Source organism: Salminus brasiliensis, chromosome 22, assembly GCF_030463535.1.
Source record: "Salminus brasiliensis chromosome 22, fSalBra1.hap2, whole genome shotgun sequence".
Classification (NCBI taxonomy): domain Eukaryota; kingdom Metazoa; phylum Chordata; class Actinopteri; order Characiformes; family Bryconidae; genus Salminus; species Salminus brasiliensis.
The window spans coordinates 2,856,932-2,873,956 of NC_132899.1; the positions used below are offsets into that span (position 1 = coordinate 2,856,932).

At 43.4% G+C, this 17,025-nt stretch overlaps 1 protein-coding gene across 2 annotated transcripts in view; it reads right to left on the reverse strand.

The window, feature by feature from the left end:
• The window catches only part of pald1a (phosphatase domain containing paladin 1a), a 79,926-nt gene that overhangs the window by 32,178 nt on the left and 30,723 nt on the right, over positions 1-17,025 (reverse strand). For both annotated transcript variants that reach the window (XM_072667660.1, XM_072667659.1), the window contains exons 2-16: positions 14,367-14,549; positions 13,587-13,689; positions 11,635-11,814; positions 10,046-10,210; positions 8,920-9,080; positions 6,930-7,005; positions 6,264-6,448; positions 6,092-6,188; positions 5,296-5,400; positions 5,101-5,196; positions 4,219-4,353; positions 3,472-3,588; positions 1,957-2,136; positions 1,642-1,839; positions 333-473 (exon numbers count right to left, since the gene is read on the reverse strand). In XM_072667660.1, the coding sequence (XP_072523761.1) occupies positions 333-473; positions 1,642-1,839; positions 1,957-2,136; positions 3,472-3,588; positions 4,219-4,353; positions 5,101-5,196; positions 5,296-5,400; positions 6,092-6,188; positions 6,264-6,448; positions 6,930-7,005; positions 8,920-9,080; positions 10,046-10,210; positions 11,635-11,814; positions 13,587-13,689; positions 14,367-14,536 (2,109 nt within the window). In that variant the 5' untranslated portion in view covers positions 14,537-14,549. The remainder of the gene's footprint in view (positions 1-332; positions 474-1,641; positions 1,840-1,956; positions 2,137-3,471; positions 3,589-4,218; positions 4,354-5,100; positions 5,197-5,295; positions 5,401-6,091; positions 6,189-6,263; positions 6,449-6,929; positions 7,006-8,919; positions 9,081-10,045; positions 10,211-11,634; positions 11,815-13,586; positions 13,690-14,366; positions 14,550-17,025) is intronic.

Here is a 17,025-nt window from a genome sequence, read left to right on the forward strand (position 1 = left end):
ACTTTATTAGAAACCCCTACCTTATGCTTCCACTCACTGGCCACTTTATTAGAAACCCCTACCTTATGCTTCCACTCACTGGCCACTTTATTAGAAACACCTACCTTATGCTTCCACTCACTGGCCACTTTATTAGAAACCCCTACCTTATGCTTCCACTCACTGGCCACTTTATTAGAAACACCTACCTTATGCTTCCACTCACTGGCCACTTTATTAGAAACCCCTACCTTGTGCTTCCACTCACTGGCCACTTTATTAGAAACCCCTACCTTATGCTTCCACTCACTGGCCACTTTATTAGAAACAGGAAGTAGAGAAAATAGACCTACGTTAAAATGCCAGAGTGTCAGAGCTGCTATGGTCATGGCGGTGGTGCTTCTGCCTTTGCCGTTCGAACAGTTAAACACGAACGCAGCTCGAGAATCCTCAGCTAACACACTCTTCATCGCCTCCAGCATATGGTCAAAGTCCTGAAAGCACACACACACACACACACACACACACACACACACACACACACACACACACACACACACACACACACAGGGTCCTCACTATTACACTGATGCTTAAGGCAGTAACTGCTTCAATAACACACATTTTATTAAATATCAAACTACAGGGTTAAAGCAACAGCAGCAGCATCTGAGCAGATCAGAGTTTTTAGGAAGGCATTCATATTTTTAGATGATTTACTGAAAAGAAATTGATCCATCTCTCCTTCATTCAGGGTTTATTAAACTGGCCACTAGAGGGCAGTGCAGAACCATGTCCTCACTTAATAATCAGTCACCACAGTCAGTGATACCCCTGTTAGTGACTGACATTATAAATCCCCAACAGTACCTCCACCTTGTGCTTCCACTCACTGGCCACTTTATTAGAAACACCAACCTTGTGCTTTCACTCAATGGCCACTTTATTAGAAACACCAACCTTGTGCTTTCACTCACTGGCCACTTTATTAGAAACACCTACCTTGTGCTTACACTCCCTGGCCACTTTATCAGAAACACCAACCTTGTGCTTCCACTACTGGTCACTTTATTAGAAACACCTACCTTGTGCTTACACTCCCTGGCCACTTTATTAGAAACACCAACCTTGTGCTTCCACTCCCTGGCCACTTTATTAGAAACCCCTACCTTGTGCTTCCACTCCCTGGCCACTTTATTAGAAACCCTCCAATCTTGTGCTTCAACTCCCTGGCCACTTTATTAGAAACCCCCTAACTTGTGCTTACAGTCCCTGGCCACTTTATTAGAAACCCTCCAATCTTGTGCTTCAACTCCCTGGCCACTTTATTAGAAACACCAACCTTGTGCTTCCACTCACTGGCCACTTTATTAGAAACACCAACCTTGTGCTTCCACTCCCTGGCCACTTTATTAGAAACACCAACCTTGTGCTTCCACTCCCTGGCCACTTTATTAGAAACCCTCCAATCTTGTGCTTCAACTCCCTGGGCACTTTATTAGAAACCCCCTAACTTGTGCTTACACTCACTGGCCACTTTATTAGAAACCCCCTACCTTGTGCGTCCACTCCCTGGCCACTTTATTAGAAACCCCCTACCTTGTGCGTCCACTACACAGGTGTACAGTGACCACAGCTGATTACCCACAGTCCTTTGTGTACCTGTTCAGTAGGAGCAGCGCACTCCGGTAGAGGCACGCGTTTGTACTCCAGCCCCTGGTGGGCGCTCTTGTGCTGGTTAAAGATTTCCTGCACAGTCTGGCAGCTCTTAAACATCTTCATCTGCTTCTCCTGCTCCAGAGTCACCTCCAACCACTTCTGAGCCTTCAGGACCTCCTCCTTCAGCGCCGCCTCCAGCCTCTGCAGCACACACACACACACACTTGTATTACTACACTTGAGAGGACAATTTGACCTGTGTGTTAGTGTAGCTGTAGTAATGTCCAGTAATATGAAATGCCTGCAGCCGGTCCTGACCTCTATGTCCTGCGTCTGGGCGTTATGGAGGGAGATGTGCTGGTCCAGGCAAGACGGCTCTCTGGGAGAGAACATCTGACCATTAGCCTCCAAAACCAGCTCCTCCTGCACGTTCACCCACAGAACATGCTGGTGTTTCCGCTTCTCGTCCATCAGATACGCCAACACCACTCCAGTGGCCTAGAGAGAGAGAGAGAGGGGGCGAGAGAGAGAGAGAGAGTGTGTGTGTTTCTATAATACAGTACAGAACAGAGATTCGCTTCAGAGAGTCAGCCCGTGGTTCGAGATTCGCTTCAGCACAGCTTGTGGTTTGAGATTCGTTTCAGCACAGCCTGTGGTTCGAGATTCGTTTAAAAGATTCGCTTCAGCACAGCTTGTGGTTCGAGATTCGTTTCAGCACAGCCTGTGGTTCGAGATTCGTTTAAAAGATTCGCTTCAGCACAGCTTGTGGTTCGAGATTCGTTTCAGCACAGCCTGTGGTTCGAGATTCGTTTAAAAGATTCGCTTCAGCACAGCTTGTGGTTCGAGATTCGTTTCAGCACAGCCTGTGGTTCGAGATTCGTTTAAAAGATTCGCTTCAGCACAGCTTGCGGTTCGAGATTTGTTTCAGCACAGCCTGTGGTTTGAGATTCGTTTCAGCACAGCCTGTGGTTCGAGATTCGTTTAAAAGATTCGCTTCAGCACAGCTTGTGGTTCGAGATTCGTTTCAGCACAGCCTGTGGTTCGAGATTCGTTTAAAAGATTCGCTTCAGCACAGCTTGCGGTTCGAGATTTGTTTCAGCACAGCCTGTGGTTTGAGATTCGTTTCAGCACAGCCTGTGGTTCGAGATTCGTTTAAAAGATTCGCTTCAGCACAGCTTGCGGTTCGAGATTTGTTTCAGCACAGCCTGTGGTTCGAGATTCGTTTAAAAGATTCGCTTCAGCACAGCCTGTGGTTCAAGATTCGTTTCAAGATTCGTCTTAGTACAGCTTGTGGTTCGAGATCCTCTTCTGTGAAATTGTGGTTCGAGATTTGTTTCGAGATTCGTTTCAGCACAGCTTGGAAGGAAGAGAGAGAGAGAGAGAGAGAGAGAGCGAGAGAGAGAGAGAGTTTCTATAATACAGTACAGCACAGAGATTCGCTTCAGAGAGTCAGCCCGTGGTTCGAGATGCTTCAGAGTCAGTCCGTGGTTCGAGATTCGCTTCAGCACAGCTTGTGGTTCGAGATTCGCTTCAGCACAGCTTGTGGTTCGAGATTCGCTTCAGCACAGCTTGTGGTTCGAGATTCGTTTCAGCACAGCTTGTGGTTCGAGATTCGCTTCAGCACAGCTTGTGGTTCGAGATTCGCTTCAGCACAGCTTGTGGTTCGAGATTCGCTTCAGCACAGCTTGTGGTTCGAGATCCTCTTCTGTGAACTTGCGGTTCGAGATTCGTTTTCGAGTTTGGAAGGAAGCGAATGACACACATCGGCCAAACCAATCACACAGCGGCCACGAACATGAACCCACACTGTGAGGTGTGATCACCCAGTCTCACCTCAGACGTGGGCTGGGCCATCCCGTACACTGGCATCTTTGGCACCCGCCTGAAATTAGGCACCTTCATCTCCTTCACAGTGCTCAGAACATCCGGAGCCAAGTATTCATCAGCAACCTGTGGACAGAGACACACTCCTTCAAATGAAACCCATAAAACCCTGCAGACCGTTTCAATACCAACAGCACATGGATTTTTAACCCTTTCAGAGCTAAATACGCTACATGGACAAAGAGTTTCTCCTGCTTCTGTTGGAGTGACTGTCTCTACTGTCCAGAGAAGAAGACTTTCTACTAGACTTTGGAGAAGGAGCATTGCTGTGAGGATTTGATTGTATTCAGCAACAAATGAGTTAGTGTGGTCAGGATATTGGATAATCACCCCACCTCATCATCCCAAACTCTCCAACTCCTCCCAAAAGTACTGGATGGAGCTCCACCACCATCATTCCAGAGAACACAGTTCTTCCACTGCTCCACAGCTCCTTAATGCTGGGGGGCTTTATACCCCTCTAGCCCACGCCTGGCATTAGGCAGCATGGAGCCAATAGCTTCATGATGTTTATCTGCTCTAGAGAGTCCTATTCTATTGGCAGTACTTCTCTAAAAGGAAAATGTAACTGAATGCATTTGTTAGAAGGGGTGTCCACAAATATTTGGACATATAGTGCATCTGATGTTTCTTTATTTAGATTTTAAGCAGATGAAACTGGCTAAGATCTCATTTTTGCAGTGCAGCTCTACTCACCAGTACTCTGGCTCCTTTAGTGATGAGGTCAGCAGGGGCTCTGAGCTCTGACTGGTTCATGCAGGAGAGGAGGCGGTATACCCAGGCGTTCGAGCACAGCCATTGGCTGAAGTTTAAGGCAAAGGCCAGTGGATACTACAGCACAAGGAGAGAGACCAGTACTATCAGTTCCCATTCATCACCTAGTTTATCTAATCACTCCTAAATAATCACACTCTCACTGAACACTGACTTTATGTGTATTTGGGTTTATTCTAATGTTATATAGAGTTAATTACAGGTAGACACTCTCACTGACCACTGACTTTATGTGTATTTGGGTTTATTCTAATGTTATATAGAGTTAATTACAGGTAGACACTCACTGACCACTGACTTTATGTTTATTAGGGTTTATTCTAATGTTATATAGAGTTAATTACAGGTAGACGCTCTCACTGACCACTGACTTTATGTTTATTTGAGTTTATTCTAATGTTATATAGAGTTAATTACAGGTAGAAACTCTCACTGACCACTGACTTTATGTTTATTTGGGTTTATTCTAATGTTATATAGAGTTAATTACAGGTAGACACTCACTGACCACTGACTTTATGTTTATTAGGGTTATTCTAATGTTATATAGAGTTAATTACAGGTAGACACTCACTGACCACTGACTTTGCTTATTTGGGTTTATTCTAATGTTATATAGAGTTAATTACAGGTAGATACTCTCACTGACCACTGACCATGTTTATTTGGGTTTTTTCTCATGTTTCTTCTATTCTATTGTTTTTTGGGTTTTTTTTACAGGTAGACACCCTTTTCTTTTTTTATTGTTGTGATCGTGCATGTGTGTGTGTGGGTGTGTGTGTGTGTGTGAGAGAGTGTATATACCTGTTGGTGTAGGTATGAGTTGAATAGTATCAGGTAGACATAACGTTCCAGACTCTGCAGCGCCCTCTGGAGGAAGTACAGTTTAGTGCTGCTTCCCTACAATACAAAACCACCATTACTCATCTGATCTCTCTCCCCAAACTCCAAACTGAAGTGGAAAACAGTAAAACCAGTGCTGGGCAAAACCTCCCCCACCTGAGACTGGTAATCCTCTCCGATGGCTTCTAACTTCTTCTTGTTCTCAAAAATGGCTCCTTTGATGTCGTGCATTTCAGAGCACAGCTCAATAGCGCAGTCCACCTAAAACAGCCCGGGAGAGAATTTACTAATAGGATCAATACTGATCAGAGCAAAAACATCATACTACTGAGTAATTCACAGTGGATACTGAGTAATTAATAGCAGGTACTGAGTAATTCATAGTGGATACTGAGTAATTAATAGCAGGTACTGAGTAATTCATAGTGGATACTGAGTAATTAATAGCAGGTACTGAGTAATTCACAGTGGATACTGAGTAATTAATAGCAGGTACTGAGTAATTCACAGTGGATACTGAGTAATTAATAGCAGGTACTGAGTAATTGATAGTGGATACTGAGTAATTAATAGCAGGTACTGAGTAATTCATAGTGGATACTGAGTAATTAATAGCAGGTACTGAGTAATTCACAGTGGATACTGAGTAATTAATAGCAGGTACTGAGTAATTCACAGTGGATACTGAGTAATTAATAGCAGGTACTGAGTAATTAATAGCAGGTACTGAGTAATTGATAGTGGATACTGAGTAATTAATAGCAGGTACTGAGTAATTCATAGTGGATACTGAATAATTACACAGCACATACTGAGTAATTCATAATAGATAACAAATAAATACTAGCAGACACAGAGCAATTCATAGTGGATACTGAATAATTCATAAGATATGAATAATAATAGTATATGATATAGGGCACAGAAACAATGATCATGACAAAAAACTGACCTCCTGAACAATCTGTTGACCATTAGGCAGCTTGCTGATGAGGGTCTGGATGATCTGGAACTGGGGTTTGAGTTCACACTTCTCTGTTTCCTCAGTTCTTAGTGAACAAACACACATTTATTACTACTATTATTATAAATAATAATCATTTAAAACATGTTCATAGTCTTACTGTGTGTCAGTAGGTGATGGTGGTGGGGGGCACTGAGGAGGGGGCGGAGCTCCTGTCAGCCTCTCCATCACCAGTGTGCCCAAAATCATCCCCAGATTAGTGCGGCCGACACCGACCTGACAACTGAACAACAGAGCAGGGAGAGGCCTGGAGACGTCCCGATTCAGAGAGAGAGAGGGGTTCTCCTAGAGACCGAGAGAGAGAGAGAGAGAGAGAGAGAGAGAGAGAGAGAGAGAGAGAGAGAGAGAGAGAGAGAGAAAGAGAGAGAGAGACAGAAAGAGAGAGACAGAAAGAGAGAGAGAGATTCTTGAGTAAACAACATGATGTGGGTTCTCCTTCCTTGGAGCACTTTTGGTAGGTACTGACCACTGCATACCACTGGAACACCCCACAAGACCTGCCTGCTGATGTTCTGGAGATGTTCTGACCCAGTCATTGTCTAGAACCTCACAGTCTGGTTCTTGTCAAAGCTGCTGCTGGACTACAGCTTCAGCTTGTTCATGCTAAAGCGGGACCTTTGATGAAGCCCACATCCACGTTCAGGCTGCTACTGGATTCAGCTCTGCTCCAGTCCAGGTTTATAGGTAACAGAGTCCTACAGTATCAGAACGCTAACTGGTGGACATCAGCTTCCATTACGTGTTAGCTACATTAGCTACATCTTACCCTTAATATATTCACAAAGGCGTCAAACTGCTCCTCCATAGGCGCCCCCTCTACTGGCAGAGGCAGCCGGTAATACCTGAGATGAAAATAATCAATATTACAATTAGTGATCAATATCTTCACCCCACACACACACACACACACACACACACACACACACACACACACACACACACGTTCTCCATCAAACACCATCATTCTACACCCAGCATTATTCTCCACCAGCCAGCACCAGTCATCAGCCACCACCAGTCATGAGCCACCAGCCACCCCCGCCCACCCCGTCATGAGCCACCAGCCACCCCCGCCCACCCCGTCATGAGCCACCAGCCACTCCCCCCGTCATGAGCCACCAGACACTGATCAACCAAACACCTAACATCCTCTGATCAACATCTCCACCTAACATCCTCCTCCTTTACAAATAAACAAAAAGCATTACTCTCCAGACACTCTTCACTAGACACCATCACTCTCCACCCAACATCACTCTCCACGAAACACCATCACCCTCTCACCAAGCACCATTTATTGCCACAAAGCAACATCCATCTTCACCAAACACCATCCCTCTCCACCAGGCACCAAACACAGTAGCCCTCCACACCAAGCACCATCAGTCACCCTCCACACCAAGCACCATCTATCTCACCAAGCACCATCTCCCTCCACACCAAGCACCATCACCCTCCAAACCAAGCACCATCACCCTCCAAACCAAGCACCATCACCCTCCAAACCAAGCACCATCACCCTCCAAACCAAGCACCATCACCCTCCAAACCAAGCACCATCACCCTCCACACCAAGCACCATCACCCTCCACACCAAGCACCATCACCCTCCACACCAAGCACCATCACCCTCTCACAAAGCACCATCTATCTCACCAAGCACCATCACCCTCCACACCAAGCACCATCTATCTCACCAAGCACCATCAACCTCTCACCAAGCACTAAACACCGTCACCGTCCACACCAAGCACCTTCAGTCACCCCCTCACCAAGCACCATCACCCTCCACACCAAGCACCATCACCCTCTACACCAAGCACCATCACCCTCTACACCAAGCACCATCACCCTCTACACCAAGCACCATCTATCTCACCAAGCACCATCTCCCTCCACAACAAGCACCATCACCCTCCACACCAAGCACCATCTATCTCACCAAGCACCATCACCCTCCACACCAAGCACCATCTATTTCACCAAGCACCATCAGTCACCCTCCACACCATGCACCATCTATCTCGCCAAGCACCATCACCCTCCACACCAAGCACCATCAGTCACCCTCCACACCAAGCACCATCTATCTCACCAAGCACCATCTCCCTCCACACCAAGCACCATCAGTCACCCTCCACACCAAGCACCATCTATCTCACCAAGCACCATCACCCTCCACACCAAGCACCATCAGTCACCCTCCACACCAAGCACCATCTACCTCACCAAGCACCATCTCCCTCCACAACAAGCACCATCAGTCACCCTCCACACCAAGCACCATCTATCTCACCAAGCACCATCACCCTCCACACCAAGCACCATCAGTCACCCTCCACACCAAGCACCATCTATCTCACCAAGCACCATCACCCTCCACACCAAGCACCATCAGTCACCCTCCACACCAAGCACCATCTATCTCACCAAGCACCATCACCCTCCACACCAAGCACCATCAGTCACCCTCCACACCAAGCACCATCTATCTCACAAGCACCATCACCCTCCACACCAAGCAACCTCATTCTCCATCCAAAAAACAGATCACGATCAACAGAACACTTTCCTCCTCCTAAACAGTCACTCATTATCAAACAGAGACATTCTCCATCTATTGTCTTCATATCAATTCCCCACAAAACACGACTGTCCATCAAACACCATCTATCTCCACCTTCCTCAAAGTCAGTTTCACAGTTAATAACTACGTGTTTATTCCATGAAGAGTGTGTAATTAGTAAACACTGCACCTGTAGGCAGGCATGGTGAACAGCGGTCTCTTGTAGACCTCCTCAGTGACGTGTATATCCTCTTCACAGGAGATGGAGATTTTCTGAGGTTCATCTTTAAAATGCTCGATGTCGTTGTAGACGTAGAACACGTTCTCATTTAGCCTGGCAAAGTCATGGAGCTGAAGGAGAAACATAAACGAGAGCAATGTTCACAGACCTACATACCCTAGTGTATAGGCTAATATCTCCTATTCTAGTGTACAGGAGTGTTTATTGAGGGTGTTTATAGACTAATATCTCCTATTCTAGTGTATAGGAGTGTTTATTGAGGTGTTTATAGACTAATATCTCCTATTCTAGTGTATAGGAGTGTTTATTGAGGGTCTTTATAGACTAATATCTCCTATTCTAGTGTATAGGAGTGTTTATTGAGGTGTTTATGGACTAATAGCTCCTATTCTAGTGTATAGGAGTGATTATTGAGGTGTTTATGGACTAATATCTCCTATTCTAGTGTATATGAGTGTTTATTGAAGTGTTTATGGACTAATATCTTCTATTCTAGTGTATAGGAGTGTTTATTGGGGTGTTTATGGAGTAATATCTCCTATTCTAGTGTATAGGAGTGTTTATTGAGGGCCTTTATAGACTAATATCTCCTATTCTAGTGTATAGGAGTGTTTATTGAGGTGTTTATGGACTAATATCTCCTATTCTAGTGTATAGGAGTGTTTATTGAGGGTCTTTATAGACTAATATCTCCTATTCTAGTGTATAGGAGTGTTTATTGAGGTGTTTATGGACTAATATCTCCTATTCTAGTGTATAGGAGTGTTTATTGAGGGTCTTTATAGACTAATATCTCCTATTCTAGTGTATAGGAGTGTTTATTGAGGTGTTTATAGACTAATATCTCCTATTCTAGTGTATAGGAGTGTTTATTGAGGTGTTTATGGACTAATATCTCCTATTCTAGTGTATAGGAGTGTTTATTGAGGGTCTTTATAGACTAATATCTCCTATTCTAGTGTATAGGAGTGTTTATTGAGGGTGTTTATGGACTAATATCTCCTATTCTAGTGTATAGGAGTGTTTATTGGGGTGTTTATGGACTAATATCCACCATATGTGAAAGATATCTGACCTCTTTCCTGATATTGAGTTCTAAGTTCTCCACTGGAACGTCCTTGCTCAAGTCATGCAGATTCTCATGCAGGTTCTCCTTCCTCCGCGGGGTGTAGGGAACAAAATTCTCCTCCAAACGCAGAAACAGCACCGGCTCCTCGCGCACACAGAAGAAAATCACCTCCTTTAAGAGAAGGAGAACATTCAGCATTAATACAGCCTCAGTTAAAAGTACTGACGATTTCTAGTAATTGCCAGTCTAACACCTATTCATATATCATTAAAAATAACTGACTGCACCAAATGTGATAGCTTGCACACAAAATAAATATAAGAGGCTTTTAAAAGAAATGGAATTTAAGTAAAGCGCTAAAGCCTTCGACATTCAGAAACGCCGGACCTGTTGGCCCATCAACATGAACCTTTCTACTGGGTTTTATGATGCAGTTGTTAAATTATAAACATGTAAAAAGCCAAGTATTGTCTTTACACAGCAAAAAATAATCTAGAAAAATCTAGAGCCCATATCATAGAACTCTGAATTCTCTGGAATTTATTTATTAAGAAATTCTGATTTTTTAAAGCCCCGTCCACTCACACTGACATTATAAGGAGTGTTTCAGCTCAGGCTGTTTTTTTGAATGATGCAGTCAAATCAGTATAGAGTTCATTTTCATATATATATATATATATATATATTCATTGTCATGCAAAAATCTTGTATCTCCAAAATTAGGAGTTAAAGAAACCTTATCCTTAACCTAAGTACTATAGCAAGTTTAGAACGCAGTACAACCTTTCCTAACTTTTTGGGAAGCGTTTCTATTGGTCCGTTCTCTATTCTTTATATGGAAACTCCGTGTGTATATATGTGGAAAAACAGCCATGTAGATTTTTCTTTTAACATACCGTAGATCCGCCTATACAGCCATGCTTTAGCCCCACCCACTCACCCTAAAGATATAAGGTGTATATATAAGTTATATATAGATATAAAGTGTTTTAGCTCAGACTGTTTGAATCATTTATGTCATCGTTGTGATGCAAAAACCTTGTATCTCCAAAATTATCTCCAAAAGTAGTTTTTCACTACTATATAGACGGTGTAGAACACAGAATTATGCAAAAAAGGTGAAAAGAGAAATCTTTATATATATATATATATATATATATATATATATATATATATATATATATATATATATATATATATACATACATACATACATAGAGAGAGAGAGAGAAATAAACAATATATTTATTTATGTATTTATATTTACATATATATTTTATAGTATATTTTATAGAACATATACACAATAAAATATACTATAAAAAATATATATGTAAATATAAATACATAAATAAATATATTGTTTATTTCTCTCTCTCTCTCTCTCTCTCTCTCTATATATATATATATATATATATATATATATATATATATATATATATATATATATATATCTTATAAACCCACACAATTATTACACTCAGAACTCAGAAATATTGCATATGGGCCTCAGGTGGCCTCTGACCAATCATGACTGGAGTATCTGTAAGAACAGATGGTGGATCTTAAGTCGGCTCCTGTGACACCGCACTGACCTCATGGCCTTGGCTTTGCAGCTTCTGCAGGACCTGTTTGAAACCAGCCAGGCTGGGCTGGCCCATGCCGAACAGTGGGTAGCTGCCTTTGCTCTGGCGGAAGTTGGGAGCGCCGCACGAGCCCGTCGTGTTGAGGACGTCCGCCTTGCTGAACACGTCCTGCACCATGAAGTAGGAGCCCTGCGGAGGAACACACTGAAGCTTCAGACTTCAGCAGTGGAGCAGTGAAGTCCCCCAGTTTCCGTTTCTTCTGAAATCAAGGGTATTAAAAAGAGCTGATCCTGCTTCTGTTGGAGTAACTGTCTCTACTGTCCAGAGAAGAAGACTTTCTACTAGATTTGGAGGAGCATTGCTGTGAGGATTTGATTGTATTCAGCAACAAGAGCATTAATGAGGTGACTGTGCTGGATTATCACCACCACAGTCCCACTGCTCCACATGGCATTAGGCAGCATGGAGCCAATAGGTTCATGGTGTTTATCTGCTCCAGAGAGTCCTATTCTATTGGCAGTAATTCTGTACAGGGACTAGACAAGCTGTGTGTGTGCATTTTTACATCTGTGTCCACAAAGGATGCAACTTACAGTAGCTACATGCATCCATTAGAAGAGGTGTCCACAAACTTTTTTTTTTTTTTTTTTTTAAACTGCTATTTCTCTATGGAAGAGGTTCTGTAAAACACCCCCCCCCCCTTCCTTTTACTTGTGCTAACGGTCCACACACCCACAGCCGTTTCTTATCTGACCCCACTTCCGGTCAGTCTGAGTAAGCGACACGTCAACAAACAGAAAGTTAACGGGCAAACAAAGCTGCTCCGGACGCACTGCAGGAACGACTGAGCGGGGAGGAGACTTCAAAGACTTAACGAGGAGGTGCTAACGCTCAACACAACATCTCCCTAAACACATCGCAACCCCGGGGGCCCCACTAAAGACCCTCCGGGCCCCCTCTGCCTGATAAGACCTGGTTGAGATAAAGCGGAGCTGCACCCAAACCCAAACCCATACACAGCTGAGAGCGAAGCGCTGCAGACACAGCAAACCCTGTGGAGAGCCGGCTGAGGGCTGAGGGCACTGTGAGGAGAAGCAGATGGAGATGTGAAAGTCTCACAGCAGCTCAGGCTGAGCTGAAGGAGCTTATTCTGAGATTAGAAAGAGAAAGGACGGAGCTTTTACCTCCATGTCCTGCAGTTAAAGCAAACCAGGCTGTAAATTTACATGAATGATTTCTAGCCACAACCAACAAATAATTACCAGATAATTAGAATTTTAAATTTTAAAACTGGAGTTTTTTTTTGTCCTTCTGACCAATTAATTACAAATATATATAAATATATAATCAAATTTAATTACATTTCCATACATGACCTTTATTTTGTATCTTTATTGTGTATTTGCCACATCAGAAATTTACGGCTTAGAGCAGCTTAAAAAAAAAACATTAATAATACATTTTAAATTAATAAATAAAATACATTTTAAATAAATAAAAAAACATAAGGAACTCATAATTATTGATCCCCTTATTAATGCCTTTAAAATTGTACTTAGGTAATATCAAACTTATGAATCTGTATGTATTTTTCTGGTGCCTACAGTGCATAGATAATCCACCAGGGGGATTTTCGGAAAAACATGTATCTAATTTTATTTTCTACTTGTTTAATTAATTATTATTGATTAATTCATTTGATCATATTAATATTCGCATTAGTGTTATTTAGATATGATTTAATAATTATTTATTTTAAATAGTTATGACACTGATCACTGTAGAGATCTCAAAAATTAAGCATCTATCAAATATGATACAATTACACATTCCATAAAGGCTAGGCATGCACTGCTCTGGAGTTGGTTACAGCTACGTTAGTCAACCACAAACTTTATAACCTATCTTTTGTTACAATAATAATAATAATAATAATAATATTTAAAACTTTTGCATCATACCTGCACCAGGTAGTGCTCAGGCATGGTGTCGGAGATCCGCCCCACTTTATAATGAGTCCTTTGCATATCATCATGAATCTGGAACTCCTGCCTGCAGTTATAGCTGAGGAGAGACACAACACCAACATTAGCATTATACATTCATATATATATATATATATATTTGGACAAAAGTATTTGGACACCTGCTCACTCATTGCTTCTTCTAAAATCAAAGGGAATTAAAAACCAAGTGTATCCTGCTTTTGTTGGAGTGACTGTCTCTACTGCCCAGAGAAGATGATTGTCTGGTCTGGAAATGACTACACTGGAGAGAATAATGGCACTAATGACCAACAGCCCTGTTGCAGTACTACCACCGCCCACTGGGGGGCTGCGGCCCACAGGCTGACAACCACAGACTCACAGTTTACACAGATGAAGCAAACTGTGAAAGACTGAATGCAGGAAAGCAGGACACACTGGAGGGTGAGGGGTGGAGAAGGTCTAAGGGGAGTGTGTTTGAGACTTTCACACACCAGGACTGAGCAAACACACACACACACACACACACACTTCCTCCCTCCATTAGTACAAATATTGTCTGTTTGGGTGGGATGTCTCACACCAGAGTTAGAGGACAAAACAGAAGTGTGTGGCTTATCTCCAGCGCTGAGGTCTGCAAAGGGGGGTGGGTTGGGGGGGGGGGGGGTGTTGGAACCAACAGAGAGTGTGTGTCTGTGTGTGTGTGTGTGTGTGTGTGTGTGTGTGTGTGTGTGTGCTGTAGGAGGCAGGTCTTACGTGATAACGACTGGGGCCACCTTATTGGTGATAATGGACTTGGCCTTGCTGTTGTGGATGCTGACCGTCTGGAAGGAGGCGTTGCCTAGTGACTGCCTGCTGTCCGTCATCCCGTTGCCGTTGAAAGTCTCAGGCGTTGTTGGGGGTGCTGCACTGGCAGTTGTACCCATAATCCACTAGCAGCTGTCAATCACACAGAGGAGAAACACATACACAGAGGTGTTAATTACAGCATACACACACTTATACACACCTGGACTCTTTTGAATCTTTTTTATTGAGCCATTTTGTGAATAAACGACTCATTAAAAGAATCAATCATTTGAATCAATATTCAATAATCAGTCAATCAACACTTTCAATATCTAATATTAAAACAAAAAAAAAAAATATATATATATATATGTATATTGTTGACATGATGAGGGGCAACTAGAACTATAGAAATTCTCAAAAATTGACAAAAGTATTGGGACACCTACACATTCCACCTACAGGAGCTTTTCTGACACCCCATTCTAAACCCATAGGCATCATTAATATGGAGCTGGTCCCTCTTTGCTCTAAGCTCTACCAGCAGCAGGTCTGGAGCTCTGCAGTTACTGAGTCAGTTGGAGGCTTTTTTGCACTCTGCTCTGAGCTCAGCACTCGGCCCTGACCCCGCTCTGTAACTTTACGTGGTCTGACAGACACTCGGTGGACACTGAGCTGCTCTCTGTGAGCTGTTCCTCCTAAACTCTTCCACTGTTCAATAATAACACCACTCACAGCTGATGGAGGAAGATCTAGGAGGGAGGAAATTTCACCAGCTGACGTTGTTGGTGCAGCGGTGTCTCCTATTACATACAGAACCACGCTGGAGTTCAGTGAGCTCTTCAGAACCTCCCGTTCTTTCACTGATGTGTGGAAGAGAGGCAGACTGCAGGGTCAGGGGGGCTGAATCAAACACCTGAATTCAGCGATTAAGAGTAGTGTCCCAATACTTTTGTCAATTTGGTGTATTTTTTTTTTTGGTAATCTATTAATGCTTGGTTACTACACAGGTTGGTAGAAGTGAATGCAGGAGAGATTTCCGCTCCTGATTGGTCTGTGGGGGTCACGCGGTATTGCCATGTCGTTATTTGCCTGTTTTAATGAAGGACTAACAGAGCTGACGGAGGAGTAACTGAATTTAAAGGACGACATAAAGTCCTGCTGTTACTGTAAACACTCCTCCACTGCCTCGGATTAACCCCGGCGTAACACCTGGAGGTGTGAGGTGTTTACAGACGTTTGTCGCCCACCGCTGCTCCTCCACTCAGAGAGGGATTAAACCCCCCACCACCAACCACCACAGCTGGAGGGTTAATAACAAACACCGCCGTGACCTCCAACTGCAGCTAATTCATCACTGACCACACGGCCTAACACACGGCCATGTTTGGTGCGTCCTCCTCAAGCTCCTCGAGCTCCTCAAGCTCCTCGAGCTCCTCAAGCTCCTCGGAGAAGGCGTGTCTCTACAGTCCGGCATTCAGGGCTTCAAACAGGGCCTTAACCTCGTCCAGGTCATTCGCTTTAGGTAGAAATGGGTCTATGTAGCTCCAACAAGGGTCCAGCTATCACCACGAGTCAGTACAGAACCCTTCTCGCTTAGAGTTCTAGATACCACTTAATAACTTTACGGAAAAAAAACAGGGTTAGCATGAAAGCTAAGCTTAGGTTTGAGGTTAAGGTCACTGTAATTAGTAAATAATCAACGTCAGGACGCAACATGACCGGGATTTAACATCAAACACCTGGAAAAAGCAGCCAGACGTGACCTTCAGCACCAGAACCCCAAACAGACACGAGATTTAAGAAGAAACTCGAGGAAAAATAGGAAAATAAGGAGAAATTAACTGAAATCGATACAGTAAACAGCTCTGGAAGCTCCGCCCCCAGCACTACAATATGCAAATTATTTAAATCCGCACGTTTCCGCTGTTTATTAGCATTTAAGACGCATGACCACTAAGGATTGGCCAGCAGATCAGTCAGCAAAGCCTTATTGAACTAAAATTAATAGAATATACATCTGTCCAAAAGTTTGTGGACACCCCTGTAGAGAAGAAGTACTGGCAATAGAATAGGACTCTCTGGAGCAGATGAATAAACATGGACCTGCCAGGTGTGGGCTAGTAGAGGGGTATGAACCCCCCCCCAGCACTGGAGCTGTGGAGCAGTGGAAGATGGTGGAGCTCCATCCAGTACACTCTTGTGGCAGAATGCAATCAAATCCTCACAGCAATGCTCGGTCAAAAATCTAGTAGTCTTCCTCCCTGGACAGTAGAGAAAGGTCCTCCAACAGAAGCAGGATCAACTTTTTTTTTGATTAATTTTATTTGATTAAATGACAAAAGTATTGGGACACCTGCTTAGTGTAGCATTAAAATGTTATAACTAGCAGATTTTAGGAGTCGTCTGAATTCCTAGCCCCTTAAAATCAGTGTCAGACCCCGAATCTTCCACATCAGCTAAACTACTGTTTGTTAGTAATTATGCAAATGACTCCAGCGAGTCTGAGCCGAAAGCAGCCATCTAAACCCTGCGAGCTGAATCCAGCGCAGCCTGGCAGAGACGGCCTGAACACAACACTGATTTTAACACAAACCAAATATTTCGGCAGCCCTCATCCGTCTTC